Genomic DNA, 18,165 nt, shown 5'->3' with positions numbered 1-18,165 from the left:
CTGCCACTGCGTCACTGGGAGGGTGACTGATAAATGACAGCTGCCGCTGCTACTCCTCCTACTACATGCCATTTGAATTAAATAATATTTCTTCTCTTCCATCACTTTGAAGAAGTTTTAAAGAATTTTCAGACCCTATTCCAAACTAGTGCACTAGAAAGGTCACTATGGATGGTTCGTTTGCTCAGGAAGTCCGAATGGTTTTAAAGTCGAAGCACACATAGTTGGTGGTTAGACACGTAGCAACAGGGGAGCAGATGAAGCACAAACAGCACTGACAGAACTGAGAGAGTTTAAAATCCAGGCATCCCCTCCCATTGCCTTCAATCCACTCAGCACATCCCCTAGTGACAGTCTCACACTGAGTCCCTGAGCCTCATCGCAGCCTGCCCACTCCCCACCGCTCCTCCTACCCCTCATTCCACGGTAAAAACATGTGTTAACAGCACATGTACTCCCCTCGTCTCCAGCTTCTGTGCTGCTCGGCTCGCTCCTGCTGCCCGCTCCGGGACAAGCCACGTGTTTCCCCGAGCTCTGAGCCCTGCTCCAGCCGCTCCTCCTCTGCTGGGTGAGGCCCTGCCTCACCCTCTCATGAAGCTCGTTCCAGCACGCTTTGCTTTAAGTCCCCTTCTCATCTCTGTCATCTCACAACCTCCTCACTCTGTATATTTTCTCTAGACTGTGTTCCCTGTATCACTGTCTCGTCCATGCCCACATCCTGGCTCGTCCAGGGAGATTTTATGACCCATCTGACCCACCAGCACATGGGCCTCAACTTCTTTGACCACCTCAACCCTTGGCTGTTCCCCAGATCTTGTTATCACACACAACTACTCTACCTCTCAAAGCCTAAATTCACGTACCCCACTCATTTTGTCCTCTACTGCCTTTGTCTCCTTCCGCAGACACCCCAGACTCCATGATCCATTACTTTATTACCCTTCTGGCCATGACATGCTGTCCCTCACACCTTTCCATTCCTCGTCCCCCTGCAAATCCCAGCCTTGGGTTAGTGCCCTGCCAGTTTTTTCCCCCATTCTTATTGGCATCTGGGACCTGTGGGCAAATATCCCAGACCTTCATGTGTTGCTGCCGCCTCAGACTTGTGTCTCCAGCTTCGGGTGGGTGGTCTGTGCCTCCCTCCCCACCCCTAGCCATTCCCTCTCTTCCACCCCCACCACAGTTTCCCACAACTCCACCACTGTCAAGACTCCTTTCCCATCACTTCAGATTACCTTTCCTCCTGCCTTCCTACTTCATAAAGAAAATCGGCCATCAGCTTTCCCCACTCAGCCCCTTTAAACTTGTCTGTACCTCCAGGGATCACCTTCCTTCTCACCTGTCTCACCAGCTCTCTGTCACCTCTCTCCCTCAGCTTAGAAACATTGTCAGCTCTCACTGTTTCCCTTCTAGATGCCATCCTGTCTCGTGCTTTTCTTTTATAGCAGTTAGGCATCTTAAAACAGTACTTCATGCTCACTACCTTCACCTCCTCACCCCCCTCACTGTTAGACCTACTACAGTCCTGCTTCTGCTCCCACAACTCCACTGTGTTCACCAGGGTCTCCGGTTATCTCTTACTCACTAAATCCAAAGGACACCCTGGGTCCTTCACACTCTCCTTTCTCAGCATCAATGCCATTGACCATCACTCGGCACTCATCCCTCTATCCCACCATTGTCTCCTGGTTTTCCTCCCACCTCTGTTTCCTTCATGGCTGCTTCCTGGGAGTATCCTCTGCATGCGGCTGTTTTGCAGCCTTTCGTCCTCAGCCCTTATCTGTCTCATCAATGCCATTGACCTAACTACAGTTTCTATTCTAGTGGTTCCACATTCCTCTCTCTACACCAGACTATTCTGAGCTTAATACCTATCTATTCAACTGCCCACAGAGCATCTCAATGTAGAAGATCCAGAGACCCCTCAGACCCCACATTTCCAAGACAAACCATCATCTTCTCCCTTTATTGTGCTCCTTCCATGATGCCCAACCCAACGACACCACCACTCAACGCACCTCCCACGCCTGAGACCAGAGAGCCATCTCGGCTCTGTGCTCCCTAGTCTGTCTTTGAGTCAGTCACCAAGTCCTGTCACTTCTACCTCTTACTGTCTCCGCAGTCTGGCTGTTTTTCTGCAGCCATATCACCACTGCCTTAGCTCGGATCATTATCATTCTTTCCTCCCAATCCTCCTCCCTCCAAACTGTAGCTAGAACAGCCTTTCAAACACATCGCCCATCATATTCCCTTAATGAAAATCTTTTCATGTCTTCCCATTACCTTCAAGGTAAAGTCCAAACTTTGGGCCCACCCCTGCCCTGCCCGTCTCTCCAGCCTTCTGTCCACCAATTCCTCCTGGAGCACACGGCTCCGCGCACACACAACACACTTTAACCACGCTGTTGTGTGGCTGTCTTTGCACGTGCTGTTCCCACTTTCTGGAGCAACCTCCTACCATCTTCTACCTCATCACCTATTGTTCTGATTAATCCCTCCCTGTCCTTCAAAATTCCGTTTAAACATCATCTCTCCTGGGAAGCCTCCTCTGACTCGTTCCCCCCCCCCCCACCTCCAGGCTGAGCTGTGCCTTCATATCCCTCGGTGCCCCCCATCTGGAGTCATCTATCTGTACACTTCTCTGTGTCCCTCCCTAAACTGCCCGTCGTGCAGGGACCTCACATGATAACAGAGCAGGTTCCTTAATGAGTGTGTGTTGGGGTTCACAATGGTTCTAGTCCAAATGTTGCAAAACGCTCTTGGAAGAGCAGGGCAGAACAGCTTGGTGCTACAGTCTACGCAAAAGTAGTCTCGAGCCGGTGGTGTACCGAGTACTGCGGGGGTCGGGCGTGGGCGGACCTCACAGCTGGGCCTGCACCTCAGTCTGACTTGTCTTCCTTCCTCAGCCTACATGAAGCGGCGGCACAGCTCAGTCAGCGACAGCCAGCCCTGTGAGCCCCCATCCGTTGGCATTGACTACAGCCAAGGCGCCAGCCCCCAGCCCCAGCACCAGCTGAAGAAACCCCGAGTGGTGCTGGCTCCTGAAGAGAAAGAAGCTCTGAAACGAGCATATCAGCAAAAGCCATACCCGTCACCAAAAACCATCGAAGAACTCGCCACCCAGCTCAACTTGAAAACCAGCACTGTCATCAACTGGTTCCACAATTACAGGTACAATCCTGTTCTCAGCCCAGTAAGTCACGGTGCTGAGAGAACACACTGCCAGCCCTTGGGAAGAGGTAGAGCTGTACCATGGAGAGTGACCATTAATGGTGCTCTGGGGACTTGGCCCTGGCCTCAGTTCTCAGTAGTTTGGTCAGCTAGGTGGCTTTTTATGTAGTTTATTGGAGCTTTGAACTCCAAAGATGCAGGGTCAGGTAGTTAAGGTCATGTAGGATCATCTAGTCCACATCTATGACTAGAAAAAAAATTTTCCTCTCTGTTATGTCATTTAATAAGAGAGAGTGTAGGCAGCATGGTTCCATAGCAGTGAATGTGTCTTAGTGATTTTTTAGATGCTTTCTCAGGGTCTTTCAAAGTATTGTTTTCCAAATTAGTTTGATTCGTTTTATAATTAAATAAGTAGTGTAAACCCCTTCCTTTTGGGAAAGTACGTGAGTTAATGAAGATTTATTGAGCATCTGCTAGATCTCCAGCCAGTGAGCTAAGTGTTTTAACCAACACTGTATCACTTGATCCTCACAACTACATAAAAGCTGTAGTATTTTATATTACATATAACATATGTAATTAGATATGTCATATAGAATATTACCTGCATTCTACAGATAAAAAATATAAAACTTAGGGGGGATGGATAACTTACCTGAGCAGGGAAGGGCTGAGCGCTCTCCTTATAGAGCAAAGTAAACTGAGGTGACGTTTGAATTAGATAACGGACATTCACTGAAAGCTCATGAATTATTGATCAGGGCTTTCACGGTGACTCCCTACTGCTGGAAACCAAGAATTCCCAGTGGCCTGATGGAAATTCCTACTTGTTTCATTCCTTGTAGGGGGCCATCTCGTTTGCAAGGTCTCATCAGAACATCATTTTCTCTAGGGCTCAATAAAACGAGGGTAGGTGCTCCTGGTTAACCAAGGTGACAGGTACACTTCTGTAGCCTGTGCGGGTGAGGCCCACAGTCACTCACCTGAAGCAAGTGGCAGGTAGTAGAAGACAATAAACAGTCAGAGGCCCCAGGGAGGACTTGTGTCTCTAACTGGGCCCTGCCTCATCTCATAGGTTCCACTGGAGTTCCTCAAGGGGCCCACTAAACCACCCGGGTTCTGAACAAAGTGGAAAATATTTACATATTAGATGAGAGCGAAAATAGTACCTTTATTGCTGATAAAGGCTAAGTCAGTGATGTATGAGGTGTGATCAAATAATATGGTGACTGTTTAAATAAATAAATAAAAATTATTACAGTAAAAAACACATTGCCATTAATCCCCCTCAGAATACTCCCCCTCATTTCAGATACACTTATCTCATCGTTCTCGCCACTTTCTGAAGCGGTTCTGGAAGTCCTGTTTCTTGAGTGTCTTTAGTTGCACTGTCGTGGCTGCCCCGATGTCCTGAATCATTTTGACTTTGGGGAAGAGCCAGAAGTCACAAGGTGCCAGATCCAGTAAATAAGGTGAATGAGGACACACATGTAGTGTTTTTATTGGACAGAAATTGCCATAGACCAGAAGCGATGTGTGACAACGCATGACAGAGATGCCTTGTCATGATGGAGGATGATTTACCACACACTTTACAACACACCTTCTCTCAACCGTAGCTCACACCCAACTGACTGCACCAAACAAGGTGAAACTTGTCACACACTGTTACTGAGTTTCCACGCACCGCTTCCCATATTAAGGTCCCTGCCTCTCCGATTGGTGGCACTTGGCAGCAGCATTCACCCTATTTTTTTATCACAACAGAAAGGCTCCATGTCACACATCGCAGCTGGTATGGTAATTTCTGTCAAACACATTACAGTGTGTCCTCATCCACCTTAATCACTGGATCTGGAACAATGTGACTTCTGGCTCTTCCCCAAAGTCGAAATGATTCAGGACATCGAAGCCGCCATGACAGCGTAACTAAAGACACTCACAAAAGAGGACTTCCAGAACTGCTTCAGAAAGTGGCAAGAACAACGGGATAAGTGTGTTCGAAGCAAGGGGGAATATTTTGAGGGGCATTAATGGCAATGTGTCTTTTACTGTAATAAATTTGTTTCTACTTAAACATTCACCATATGATTTTATCACACCTCATCGCTTAGCATGAGAGCCAAATAGACCTGCTACCTAACCCCTAAAACTAGGCAAATCTATCCATCATGGCAGCACTGGCCCCAGGCAGGCCTCCCCGTGTGTGGCCTGGCTCCCATGAGGACACAGAAAGTATATGAGCTGAGCACAACAAGCTTATTCATCCTAAATTTACCAATCAGATCAAAACAGGCAAATCGAGACCAGCAATTACAATAATAGGGCTCCCTCTGCACGGAAGGAAACTTCGAGTAGTAAACAAGTGAGATGAAGGAGAATGATTGGAAATACCGGCAGAGGTCCACCACAGCCTCTCCTTGCCAGGGGTTATGTCACCCCATTTTCACTTTCTAGACACAAAGGTGCATTTGAATATGTACTTTCAAGTCTTCTGCACGTTAGGTCCATTTATTTTATTTTTTTTTAAGTTAGGTCTATTTAAATGCAAGTATTATAACTCTGGACAAAGGTGCATGAAGCTGTAGGTTACTGAATATGTGGGTAAAGGTGCTACTAATTATACAAAACATCTCCAAAACCATTTCCCCTGGCCGTTAGGGCCACCTTTTTCCCCAGGTTCCCCTTCAGTCCTCAGTTGCGTGTCAGTCACTGCCTCCTGGCCAGTGCACAGGTTCCTCAGCAGCTGTCACGCATCTTGCTGGCCTCCTGACAACCATGGTATTGCCCATCACGTGATGGTCAGCTGGTCATTGTGAAAATACTTCATCTGTACAGTTAACATAAGCAAATGCAACTACGGACGCTTGGCAAAAATAGAGAAGAGGCGGGGAGGATAAAAAGCAATAGGGGCTCCAAACTTAGTAAATGAGCTCAGGTCCAGATCTATAGTAAATGTTCCATAAATGCTTTCTTTCAAAAATAACTCCACAACAAAGCAGGCTGGGCTAAGTCAAATGGGAGAGCCAAGGGCAGAGATTAGTTTTAGCTGCGGAAATCTGGAAAAATATACTGGGAGGTGTGAGATGTGCAGGGTCTTGAAAGAAGAACTGAATTAGAGAAGGATTGTATAAGTCATAAAATAGGTCAAATAAGAATTGAGCACCAGGTCATTCAGAATTGGCATGAAGCCCAAAGGAATTGAAGTCATGCCAGGAGGTCAAGTGCAGAGTGGAGATTTGAACGGAGAGTACTGTCTCCCTGGCTGTAGCTCTTCCGTGAAATGCCAGTACAGGCCAGCTTCCGTGGTATACCCCACAGAGCTTCCTACAAGGACAGGCACATAGTACTCAGCACACATCACTGCATGTGTGTAGTTCCTAAGCAAGGAGGTAGTTTCTTACATTCTTTCTGTAGGAGTTAAACAGGAGATGTTGATTTTAGTTTCCCCTGCCCTACTGGAACCCTCAGGGAATAATGCTTGGAGTCAATTTTTGCCCCCATCAAAAATATAAAACTTGATTTCGCCTGATCCTTTCACCCTAAGGAAATTAGAACTATCTTAGAGTGACCATTTACCTAGGAACAAGGCCAGGAATGCGAGAACAACATACCACAAGAGGCCTGGTCTTCTCCTGGAAGAGCAGGTCCACCCAGTAGAAACTCTTCTAAGCCCTAAAAGCCATGGCTCCCTAGCATGGTTTGTCTGAAAACCAGATCTGCTCCTGGGAACTGGTCTTTCTAGACCAAAAGATAATATTCCTCATAGACATAGAGACAAACCTAGGCTCAGAAGGATGATGTCTCATGTCTGTTGAACATGTAATATGTGCCGGGCCCTGAGCCAAGAGCTTTATAGATGTGTTACCGCATTAGATCCTCCAATCAGCAGTCAGGCGCAGTGCTGCCAGCCCCATTCTACAGAGAAACGAGCTGGTGTGGGTGGCAGCCTGAATCCCCCACCCCAGGCATGAAGTTGTCCCTTCCCTCCCTTCCCCCAGCCTTTCTACCTCAGCCTTAGCGCTTGTAACAGAGATTCTGGCATTCAGAAGGCAGCTGCATGGTGAGAATAGTTCCTCTTTTTTTTTTTAATCTGCTTGTGTCCTATATCATACATAAATATTTTGTTTAATCTTCACATCTCTGCAAAGATAATAAACATTTTTTAGATGAGAAAACTGAAGCTTAAAAAGGTTAAGGAAATTTTCCAAGTTGCTCAGGTAGTAAGTGACAAAGCCAGATTTCAAACCCAGGTTTGCCTGGTTCCAAAAAGCTTGTGCTCTGTTCTGGGCCAGTCTGTCCCTACAAATCAGAGTTAGTACCTGGTGGGCCTGTGGCCTGGCTAGAACCAAACCATTAGCTGCCCAAACCAGAGTGGGATGGGATTGGGTATTGACTCCAACTGGCATTTTCAGCTGCCAAGGGGCTTGAAAGCCACTAAAGAATAGTTTTGCCCTCCCAACAAAATGCCCCAGGAACCTGTTGACAAGAATTGCCATTTCACAGGTTCCCACAGTAACCCCAGGGAAAGAGGAAAGTCTTCTGGTACCCCTGGGAACTTGTAAGGGGCTTCAGGACCTCACCCTGCAAATCAGGCTCAGAGATCTTCTGGACAAGTCAGAGTTCACCCTATGCAGGGAGCAAATAACTAGCAGATAACCACCACCTGAGTCCCGACATACTGGGCGAAACTGCAGCCAGATGCCCTTTAGCTCCAACACTCCCCACGTCCAGCACAGGACCTGCCATCTAGTAGGGTCTCAAAAAACGTTCCCTGTATTGAGTTGTGTGTGCTGCAGAAAATATTTTCATGCATGCCTAACCCAAGAGCTTTTTGCAGGCCTAGTTTCTGCAGGACATTGGGCTTGGAGCTAATTTACCTGAAGATGCTTTTCCACTAACAGTTGGCTCTTTCAGCTCTTTGGAATAAACACTTAAAGAGACTTCTGAATGGCCTAGTACGGTCAGCATTATGGGAGGAGAAACTTTGGCACAAAAAGACTTAACAAGAGCCCTTTCATGATGTCACCAAGGGCTCCAAAACAGCAAAGACTAGGGCCCCAGCTGTTTGCTTCAGACCCAACAAAGTACTAGAGCACATTTTTCACTGTCAGCTGCACTCAGCTTGATTAAAACATGCTTGATGTGTGGGAGCACATATTTGGTCTCCTTCCTGCTTGATCAAAAGTGACCCTTCCCTGGTCTTCTCCTTTCAAAGGAGGAAATTAGTTGAAAATAATTTGATGGAATCCTACCTCACCCAGGATCAGAGCCCCTGACCTGGCCCAGAGCTGGATGCTGAAGATTTCACTTCGGGCACTAATAATTGGTTCTCCTCGTGGAGTCCTGTTGAGGAAACAGTGATTATCATTCATCATGCATTTCCATTTATTAATTCGGCCAGTATTTATTACTATGTACCAGTAGGCACCATGCTAGGCCTGGGGTGTGCAAAGAGTAAATGGGACTGGGCCATTCACACAGCCTAGTTGGAGGTGGGTGGGATGGAGATGGAGGAAATGGTGCCTGTAAGTAAGTAACACTGGGGCACTCTCCTAGCCTAGAGGAGGGGCTGGCATTCCAGCCAAGGGACAACTTATGTAAAGGCACAGACTTTGGGACACAACAGGGGCTTTGCTCAGGCTCCTAGCCAATGACTCTAGAGTGGGGCAACTCCAGGCTCTTGCTCTGCTGTGCGTGGTGAGGCCTTAGGGGGCTTGCAGGCCTGGGGGGGCGTGTGAGAGGTTCAGTGCAGGGAGGAGAAGGGGGTGGACAGGGATGGCGGGAGGCCGGGGCTCCAAGGGAAGGGGCCTGTGCCCTGCCGTGCGCCGCGCCACTCACGGAGCCCTCCCTGTTTGTGTCTCGTAGGTCTCGGATCCGCAGAGAACTGTTCATTGAGGAGATTCAGGCCGGGAGCCAGGGCCAGGCCGGGGCCAGTGACTCCCCCACCGCCCGAAGCAGCCGGCCAGCGCCCAGCTCGGAGGGTGACAGCTGCGACGGCGTGGAGGCTGCCGAGGGGCCGAGCGCCGGGGACACCGACGAGTCTGGCGGCCCTGCAGCCGCCACCAAGTCTCAGGGAGGGCCAGCCGAGGCGGCCACGGCCCCGGAGGAGCGGGAGGAGGCGCCGCGGCCGGCGGAGAAGGCGGAGCCGCTGCCCTTGGGGACCGTGGGCTCGGACGACGCTGACGAGGAGGCCCGAGCCCGGGTGCCAGCGCCACCACTGCCCGAGGGCCCTGCGGAGGGCCCGGGGCCCATGCCAAACCCCGCCGCTACCTCAGCCGCCCCCGCGGGGGAGGGCCCCTGCCGGGCCCGGGCCGGCGCCGCGCGGAGTCCCGCTCCGCCGAGCACCAGCGCGCCGGCCGCCCGCAGGCCCAGCTCCCTGCAGAGCCTCTTCGGCCTCCCCGGGGCGGCGGGCGCCCGGGACTCGCGGGACAGCCCCTTGAGGAAGAAGAAGGCCGCGAACTTGAACAGCATAATCCACCGCCTGGAGAAGGCTGCCAGCCGCGAGGAGCCCATCGAATGGGAGTTCTGAGGGGCGCCGCCCGCCCGCCCGGCCGGCCGAGCCGGGCCGGGTCTGGCCGAGCCGGGCGGGGCGGCGCCGGCTCCGCGGCCTGGACCGCGCTGCGCACTTACCGCCCTGCGGGCCACGGGGCAAAATCGCCATAGGCCAAGGTGCATATAGAAAACAAAGGAGCATTAAGCCCAATCTATGTCGTGTTTTCGAGGAAGAAAACGGAAATGTGTAGTCGAGCTTTTTTGTACCCTGAAGTGTTTTTTTTATTGCCCTAAGTGATTTCCACAGGTTCTGGAATAACTCTTACAGCTTTGCCTTGCGCCCTCCTCTTTCGTGTGGGCTTTAAAAAAAAAAAAAAAAAATCAAACCCACATATTAAAAGGGGGCTTTTTATCTGCCATCTAATGGCTTCAGAGCGATAATACACTATTATCTTCTTAAACCAGGAAAGGGGGGGATTTTTCAGAAAAATTAAAAAAGAAAGTTTTTGTAGCTGTTCAGTTGCCACTAAGAGATTGCACAGTCAAACCGACTCTAAACACACTAGTTTGGATTCCTAAATATTTTCAAGAAAAGAATCTTCTCGTTTGAAACTTTGAATTAAAATAAAACACATTTACTCCACATATTTTTTAACAAAAAGAGAAGTCACATCAGGAAAATATCTGATTTTGTGGTAGCTGACGTAGTGTTTTCTTGTACGTGAATAGAATCCTGACATGTAGTGCACATTGATCCATAGCTTTAACTGACCCTGGGCTTTTGCTGACCAGGGTCTGTTTAATACACTCCATTCTAGGCCAAATCAGGACAAAAAGAAAAGATCCGAATCTAGGTATTTTATAATCTGCTTTTTAACCTCTAACCGCAGAGCACGCTGATCAGACCTCATATCTCGGAGGTTTAGGAGACAAGTTAGAACTGTAGCATGTACCCATTCATTTTGTTTAATTTATGGTGTCTACGTCTGTGTTAGTGCGTCTGCTCATGTACGAGCATTTAAAGAAAGGAGGAAAGAGTAGGCCGCTAAGAGCGCCGCAGACAGTTCCGGGGCCAAGCGGGGCCCACCCTCTTAGACAGCAGCCTTTCCTTGGCACAGAAGGCACCACACCTCACACCACTCTCCCGGGCGCCTGATGGACTGAGCCCCACCAGGGGACGCCGCTCCCTGGGCCTGGGCAGGGCTCGCGAGCACTCTCTCTTTCCCTTTCTTCCCACCACAAGCACTGATGACTGTTGACGTCGTGGGAAGCTTCCTTCCCTGCAGAAGAGAGAACGTGGCAGTCTGGGCACTGCTCCCACCCCTGTAGAGACGGCCCAAACTCACACCAAAACGTTGATGCTCTTCACTTCCAGACCAGACTATTGGCCCTTCATTCATTTTGCCTCTTGGAACATTTTTTTATGCAGTCTTTTACTTAGTCTTTTAGGGCAGTCTAAGTACAAATCAAAAAGTCTAACTTGTCTCTGATTCCTCCTTTGTCTATGTGTATATGCGTGAGAATAGAGGTGGATGAGAGCGTGCGTGTGTGCGTGTGTGCAATTTTATACGTCTGTGTATTTTCTTAAGTACCTGTGCACACATAGAGTGCATTACTGCCACCTTTTTTCAATAAGCTGTTTTATCAGTTATGGCTTCTACAAGTTTGCTAATTTAGACTCCTTTATTGCCATATCTTTAAACTAACAATAGATGATTTCGGTATATATATATATTTTTTTTTGCTTATTTATAGGTGCTGTATTTTATTATCTGATTGTTAGGAAGGGATGAAAGGGGCAAATATTCTTTAGAGGGATAGACTGCCGGCAGTATTGGGTATAATTTACAAGATGTAGTTGTCATACTGTATATTACTGATTGAAAACTTTTTGACCGTATTGTGTATCATTGAAACCTTTGTCTTAGGTCAACATCTTTGGATGACATTTTAATGGTGCATTCATTATTTCTTAAGTTTAATTAATATTATCTTTTTTGATTTTGGGGGGTGGGAGGGAGTTATAATTTTAGAGGTATGCTCCCGCTATTACACCTCAGTGTGCTTGTATTAATTACCTTGTAGGACTTTGACTGTAAGATGTGAAACCACATTTCTTGCATGACGTTTTAGAAATTATATATTTCATTTACAGTCTTTTAACCTGCAACTGCAGCACTTAGTTCCAGTTTTCACAAATTTAAGAGTCACTACACTAAAGACAATGCCTTTTCATGAATGAGAAGTTTTCAGAAGGCTCTAGGAGGCTGGGAGGCAGGCCGTTTGTCTTTTGATGGTTGCGTCGTCTCTGAACTTGAAATCTGGTTCAGCGAGAAGAGAATTCAAGATGGAGGAGCTAAGGGGAAACAGATTAACATCTGGCTCAATTCAGGTACTTGAGGAAGAGCGCGTTTGCGATAGTGACCCTTAGGACAGTGAGTAGCAGAGCCCCTGACAGTACTGTGGTGTCCTCTCCACAAAAACCTCGAGGGAATTTTGTCATCCTGGGTGATGAATCACTAAATATCTGATTTTCATCAGAATCAAAAGCAGGGAGTTAAACAGGAAATATTAGGGTAGTGTTTTAGTTTTAAAGGCATGACTGTTATTTACAGAGGTGTTGAATCGAGGAAACTGAAAAAGTATAAGTTTGTCTATTCTCGTGGCCAAATAGTAACAGTCTAAAACAGCCATTTTGGCTCTTCCAAGCAATTTAGTCATTTTTTGTTGTTGTTGTTGTTGTTGTTGTTGTTTCAACTAGGTGATTGTTGATTTCCATTCTGTCTTTTTTGCCAGACTTACATCTGGGTGCTCGATACAATCAGTTGGTTACATTTTGCTTGCAGTTCAGTGTTTGTATTATTTCTCTATTTATTTTTTTATTACAATCCCAACCCTACACTCTTTTGTGTTAAGCTATCACTGTCTGTAATACTTCTAAGAGCTGCCACTAAATGACAGAAATCTGTTGGCGGGGGAAGCGTCCCCCTCCTCATTGCGCCCCTGAATTTGAGTCCAAGGGTTGATCTCTCATCTTGATAAGCAATATCCAAGTGCCTTGAACAGTCCTCTCCGTGGCGTTCCAAGCAGTCCTCCCACAGGCAGCCGACCTCCTCCTCTTTCTGCTCCATCAGTTTAAAAAGCTGATTTGTACCTCTCCCCTGGGGAAAACGGTTCCGTATAAAACATTAACACTTAATTACAAGCTCCATTATACCATTTTAAATGGCTTCTTTTTGTTAATTGGAGGCAGTGTTCATAACTTAAGGTTTCTGCCATTACTTAGCTGGCTAAGTGGAGGCTCCACATAAAATCTGTGTTCGTGATCAGCCTCTTGCCCCTTGGTTCCTGCCCACGCTCTCCTGTGGTGTCTGTGGTGGAAGGTTTGTGGGTTCTGACCTAGACCCGTGCCGGCTCGCTTCCACTGCCCGGCTCCCAGGTCAACTCCTCCCTTGAACTTCCTGATCAGTCAAATGTGTGTGATTTCTGTCCGCCAGTCTGCTCTTCTTTAGAAAGGATTGCCAGAGCCGTTTAGCTCGACTCAATTATTCTCAGAGCCGACCTGTCTGAGGAATCCCGCAGCGTGAGTGGCGTATGGTTAGCAGACTGCCCCGGGATGTAGGCTTGGGAGAAGTCTCAGGAAATGCCAGGATCTTGACTCGTATGACTACTATCAAACCCTGGCTGCTGTGTCTGGTAAAATACCTGAGACAGACTGAGCAAAAAGATAATCGTTCCTCCCTTTACTTCCAAAGCACAAATGCCTCCCTGCCCAGTCTCCTTCCTGTTGGTGTCTTTGTTCTCTCCTCGTTTAAAAACCATCCTGACCAATGTGGACATTCAGGTTTGCTAGTTGGTGGTCCAGAGCCAGAGTGCTCCGGAGCTTTGAGCTAAATGTTCCTCCGTGCTCCTTCTGGCCGTGAGAGACCCTCCCCACCCACCCCTGGGTCCCGCTGGCCAGCTCCTGAAGGAAGGAACGCCCCGTCTGCCTCCCTGGCCAGGCACATCAGGTGTGCAGCTCATGAGCAAACCAAGCAGAGGCAGGTTGTCGTTTAATCCCAGGGAGAGCTCTGGTGTCGGCGGACTTGTAAGATCACTCGGCAGACATGCCCCGGGACGCTGGAGCTGGAGTCTCCAGACGGCTCAGTCTGCAGGAGGGCGTTCTCCCAGCCAAAGCCAGACCGGGTGTTTCTGTTCCTCCTGAACTCCGGTCCTTTCATGTGGTGATCGATGAACTCTATTGACAGTCTATGCAATGTTTTTCATTCTTCTGATTTTAGAAAAGCAAACCACTGAAACTAGCGGCGGAAGTATGTGCGTGTCCTTTGGGATTTGCTCCAAGTGGTACAGTGATAGACACTAGACCTGGGGGGACAGTAGCCTTTGCCTTAAATGTACCGTATGACAGGCGCCTCCCAACAGGCCTGTGAAAACGAGTGCCCGTAGCCGTCCCGGGCCCCTGCTTTCAGAGGCCTGTGAGCCGGCTGTGTGGGGGAAACACCGTGCTTCCCCGAAAACAAGGCCTAGCCGGACCATCAGCTCTCATGCATCTTTTGGAGCAAATGTTAATATTAAGACCCAGTCTTATTTTAATGTAATATAAGACCCGGTCTTATCTAACAGAAGACCGGGTCTTATATTAATGTTTGCTCCAAAAGACACATTAGAGCTGATGGTCCGGCTAGGCCTTGTTTTCGGGGAAACACGGTGTAGGAAGGCGAGGTCCTGGCACGTGTGGTGGGGCTGTTAGCCATGTCCTTCGGGCTGGAGGTTCGGCTCCCCCCCTGGATGGCCTCCCTTGTCACACTCCTCATTTGTCCCCGTCTACCTCACTAACCCATTCTGCCACTTGACATCACTCCTCACCCCGCACCCCTCAGAACCGTGCGACAAGTGGGCTCCAGGGAGAGAAAAAGCTAGAAGAGTGGCATCCGTGAGTGTAGCTTAGCCTGGTAGGCAGGCGTCTTCTCTCGTGAGCACAACATGGACAGACATCTGTGGATTCTTCTCTTGACTTCCACCTGTTCCTGAAGCTTCTGGCAGCTGTTTCCTTGACAGGCAGGGCAGTCTGCGGCCTCAGAGGGCCTCGTCTTTGGCCTGTCATTGCTTTCTGCCCGTTCCTGCTCAGCTGTTAAGATCTGTCACGGCCACTTCCCTTGCCCTGAGCTGCCCCTAAACATCCACTTGAGGACACTCCCCCAGGGTTCCTATCTGGCATTGCAGAACTGTCTTTGTTGTCTCTGGCACTGGGAGGGTATGACTTCAGCTCCACTGTGACACTCTGGAAGCATCTCAAGGACAGGAGAGGATATGGCCTTCTCAGCCCGTTCACCCATTTTTCAAACACATGACCCTTTCTTCCCAAAAGAATATGCCAATTTCCACCCAGTGCTGCAGAAAAGCAGCTCCCAGAGCTGCTGGTTGGACGTGGGTCCAACCTCCCTGTTGGCCAAAGTGTTCTCCTGATGGAAAGAATTTGGAAGTGGAGCCTAAGATTTGTGCCGTCAACGTGTGCTCGGGCATTCACCAGGAAAAGCTCACGTTTAGAAATCCCCCCAGTGCTTTTGCAGTTTTGAGAGGACCTTGGTGACATTAGGGGAGACTTCATGACCTGCAAGGCAGAGCTGCTACCCTGAGTGGCAAGGTGGTGGCCTGGGACTCCCAAGCTACGAAATTCCATTTTCCGGAGCACCTTCAGTAATGGCGGGCTGGCCAGCACACTTGCTAAGAAAACAGTCCAATTTGACAATATCATTTCCATCCCTATCAGTTTCTGCCTTTTGAAACATACCAGGATAGGAAGGAGAAACAAGTTCAAATACAGTTCTAAAGAGAGCCGACCTGTTAGCCCCTTAGAGGTGTGCTGGAAGTGGAGGCCAGGGCCCTCAGAGTAGAGGAGGGGCCGTGATGAGCAGAGAGCTGAGCGAAAATGAGCCACTCCCCCGAGCCTTCTGCCCCAGCAGCCTGTGAGCCTAACGCCTGGTCGCCTGATGGAGGAAGAAGAGGGAAATGCCGTTCCCCGTGTCTGTCTCACTTGCACAAACTAACCCCCTTCCAGTCCTGGCTACCGCTCTTCCATCACCTCCTCTCTCCAAAGATACTGTGTCCACACTGACGGTGGCATCGTCTCCATTTTCATTTTTGGATGAAGTGACATTTAGCTTTAACAAGACATTTCCAAAGCGCCTAGTCTCCTCCAAAATGCTAACTTTAAAAGTTGGGCATTGTAGGCGAAGAATCCTTAAAAGGCTAGTGAGAGAAAGACACTAGGCTATGCATAAATGTGCACTTCCCATCCCTGTTATTAAACTTAAAATACCTTTGAGTTGCTTTTCATGGGTCATTTTAGTTCATCCAATATTGTTAAGTTTAGTCTTGTGTTACTGTAATTTTTGTAGCGTTTAGGCTTTAATTTCTACCACAAAATACGCTGTTCGCTATGTATCAAGCTTTCTGTGATCAGAAAGGAAAGGTGCCTTATATCCCAATGTCACATCCCTATGGAAAATAATCAGAAGCACAGTATGTACGGAAGCGTTGGGACTTCCATTGGTGAAACCAGACTCCGTCAGCAAGACTCATTGAAGTGGCACGGGGCTGCTTTTGTTTTATAGTTCCTTTTTTCTCCTTTTTCATTTTCCTTTTTTTTTTTTTTTTTTTTTTTGGTAGTTTGCTTTAAACGGAAAGCACTTAAATAGATGACTATGTGTAAAAGCTCTGTGCAATAGAGATCATTTTTCTTCATTTTTAAGAGATAATGTATTGCACACCAAATGAACTCAAAGTAAGCTTTAGACCAGGACGGTTCAGGTTGTGGGTGAGTATGTTCACTGTAGTTCCGTTTGTTCATGAACTGAAGGGAATACCAGCTTCCCCGGCCCCCCAGTTCCCCACCTGCTTCTTGCTGACCACCAAGGCCTAGCTCTGCAGGTCGCTGGGCGGTGCTGGCCGTAACCGCCAGCTAGGTGGCCGGGTGGGGGCGTTTGTGACTCAGCAGCTGAGAACCTTCCCAATGTGAGACCACAGCCTCCCTTCCAGCACTTACCCTTTTCTTGTTGAGATGGATTGACTGCTACTGACCTGCCAGCGTGTGTGAGGATAATTATAAAAGGATGTTTCCTTGAGAAAAAAAAATTATTTCTATCCTCTTCTATTTATTATTACGTTAATCATTTAAGTACTAATCAGGAGTGTATTGTTGTTTTGTGTTGTTGTTGTTGTTGTTGTTGTTGTTGTAAATGCTTTTTGCTGTCACTCCAGTGGTTACTGTCTTCTGCCTCCTGCCCTCCCCACCCACCCACCCCCCAAAAAAGAACCGAAGGGTCTGGGGATTTGGCTGGGGGCAGAGGGGCCTTCCTTCTCCAGCAGAATCAGATGTTTGTCTCCAGAGTAGCCACTCAAAAACTGGTGATCTCTACATGTCTAACTTTTTAAGTGAGAGAGTTAATGAACAAAAATCTACCAGTATGAGGAAGTGCTGAGTTGAACACTCGTGTGAGGAGCTGCAGAGAAGACTTAGAAAAGCAAAGTTCAGTTCCCCAAAGCCTCCTAGAGCCTCTGGTAAGACTTCTGGGTTCATGAAGTTTCAGCGAGTCCTGGTCAGAGGGTGTAACGGCCTGGCCAGGGCTGTGACTTCTGAGTGAGAGTGGTTTTTTGCAAGGCTCACATGGGTTGACATGTTTTGGTTGGCTTTTTGTTGTTGTTGTTGTTTTTCTTGCATACAAATTTGGTCAAAACCATCTTGCAAAGCAACAGTGTTTCTTAGTACTGCTGTGGCTTGAGGACCTACACCAGGGAGGTCATGGGGGAGCCCCTTTCCCCCTTAATGTGGTTAAGTGTGGAAGGAGGTTAGATGTGGGCAGAGCTTTCTGCGGCTAGAAGCACAGCCAACACGACACCCAGTTGTTTGCAATCGAGTGTGAGAGTGAGGTGGGGCTGGCCTCAGGCCTGTGGGCTCACCCTCATGGGACAGGAGAAGGAAGCTCCCCCCAGGCCGAGGCAGGGGCTCTGCCCACCCCAGGCAGAGCCAGACAGCTGCCTCGGCTCCCCAAAGGGCCCACTTTCCGTGCCATGACTTTTCCCCTTCTCTGAAATTAGTGGGGGTCCTGATTTTGTTCTCATCTCTTTGAAAGCGAGCCCTCCAATAAAAGAACTGCCCCCGTCTCCCCCAAAGAGTTTTCATTTCTCTCTAATTAGTCTATGCATTTCTCTCTTGAGCCGTTTTCTGCCTCTTTCCTTGAGAAAACTGGCCTCTCATGTCCCACCATCTGAGACCCCTCAGAAAATGCTGTGCATTTTGGAGACGTGAGGATTCATTCAAAATTCTTAAAGCATTTGAGAATAGCTTGTTATAAAATGCCGGTGGGAAAACAAGAAAAGGTGGTTTTTCCCACGCCCCTTTCCACTGAGGAAGACCTAGCTCTTTGCGATTGTGCAATAACTACTTGCCTGCGAGCGGGCAACCACGCTCCTGTCCAGACTACTAACAGCACAAGCCAA

General features: G+C 48.4%; 1 protein-coding gene across 4 annotated transcripts in view; it reads left to right on the top strand.

Annotated features, from left to right (window-relative positions):
* CUX1 (cut like homeobox 1) overlaps positions 1-18,165 on the top strand; it is a 349,252-nt gene that overhangs the window by 312,293 nt on the left and 18,794 nt on the right. For 2 of the 4 annotated variants that reach the window (XM_081054321.1, XM_081054320.1), the window contains exons 23-24: positions 2,907-3,171; positions 9,040-11,134. The exons of the other annotated variants lie outside the window; for them this stretch is intronic. In XM_081054321.1, the coding sequence (XP_080910447.1) occupies positions 2,907-3,171; positions 9,040-9,703 (929 nt within the window). In that variant the 3' untranslated portion in view covers positions 9,704-11,134. Of the gene's footprint in view, positions 1-2,906; positions 3,172-9,039; positions 11,135-18,165 lie in introns of those variants that run through there. 4 annotated transcript variants of the gene reach the window in all.

The sequence above is a fragment of the Rhinolophus hipposideros genome, assembly GCF_964194185.1.
Source record: "Rhinolophus hipposideros genome assembly, chromosome: 7".
NCBI classification, from domain to species: Eukaryota; Metazoa; Chordata; class Mammalia; order Chiroptera; family Rhinolophidae; genus Rhinolophus; species Rhinolophus hipposideros.
This window is presented reverse-complemented; position numbering and strand designations above follow the sequence as displayed.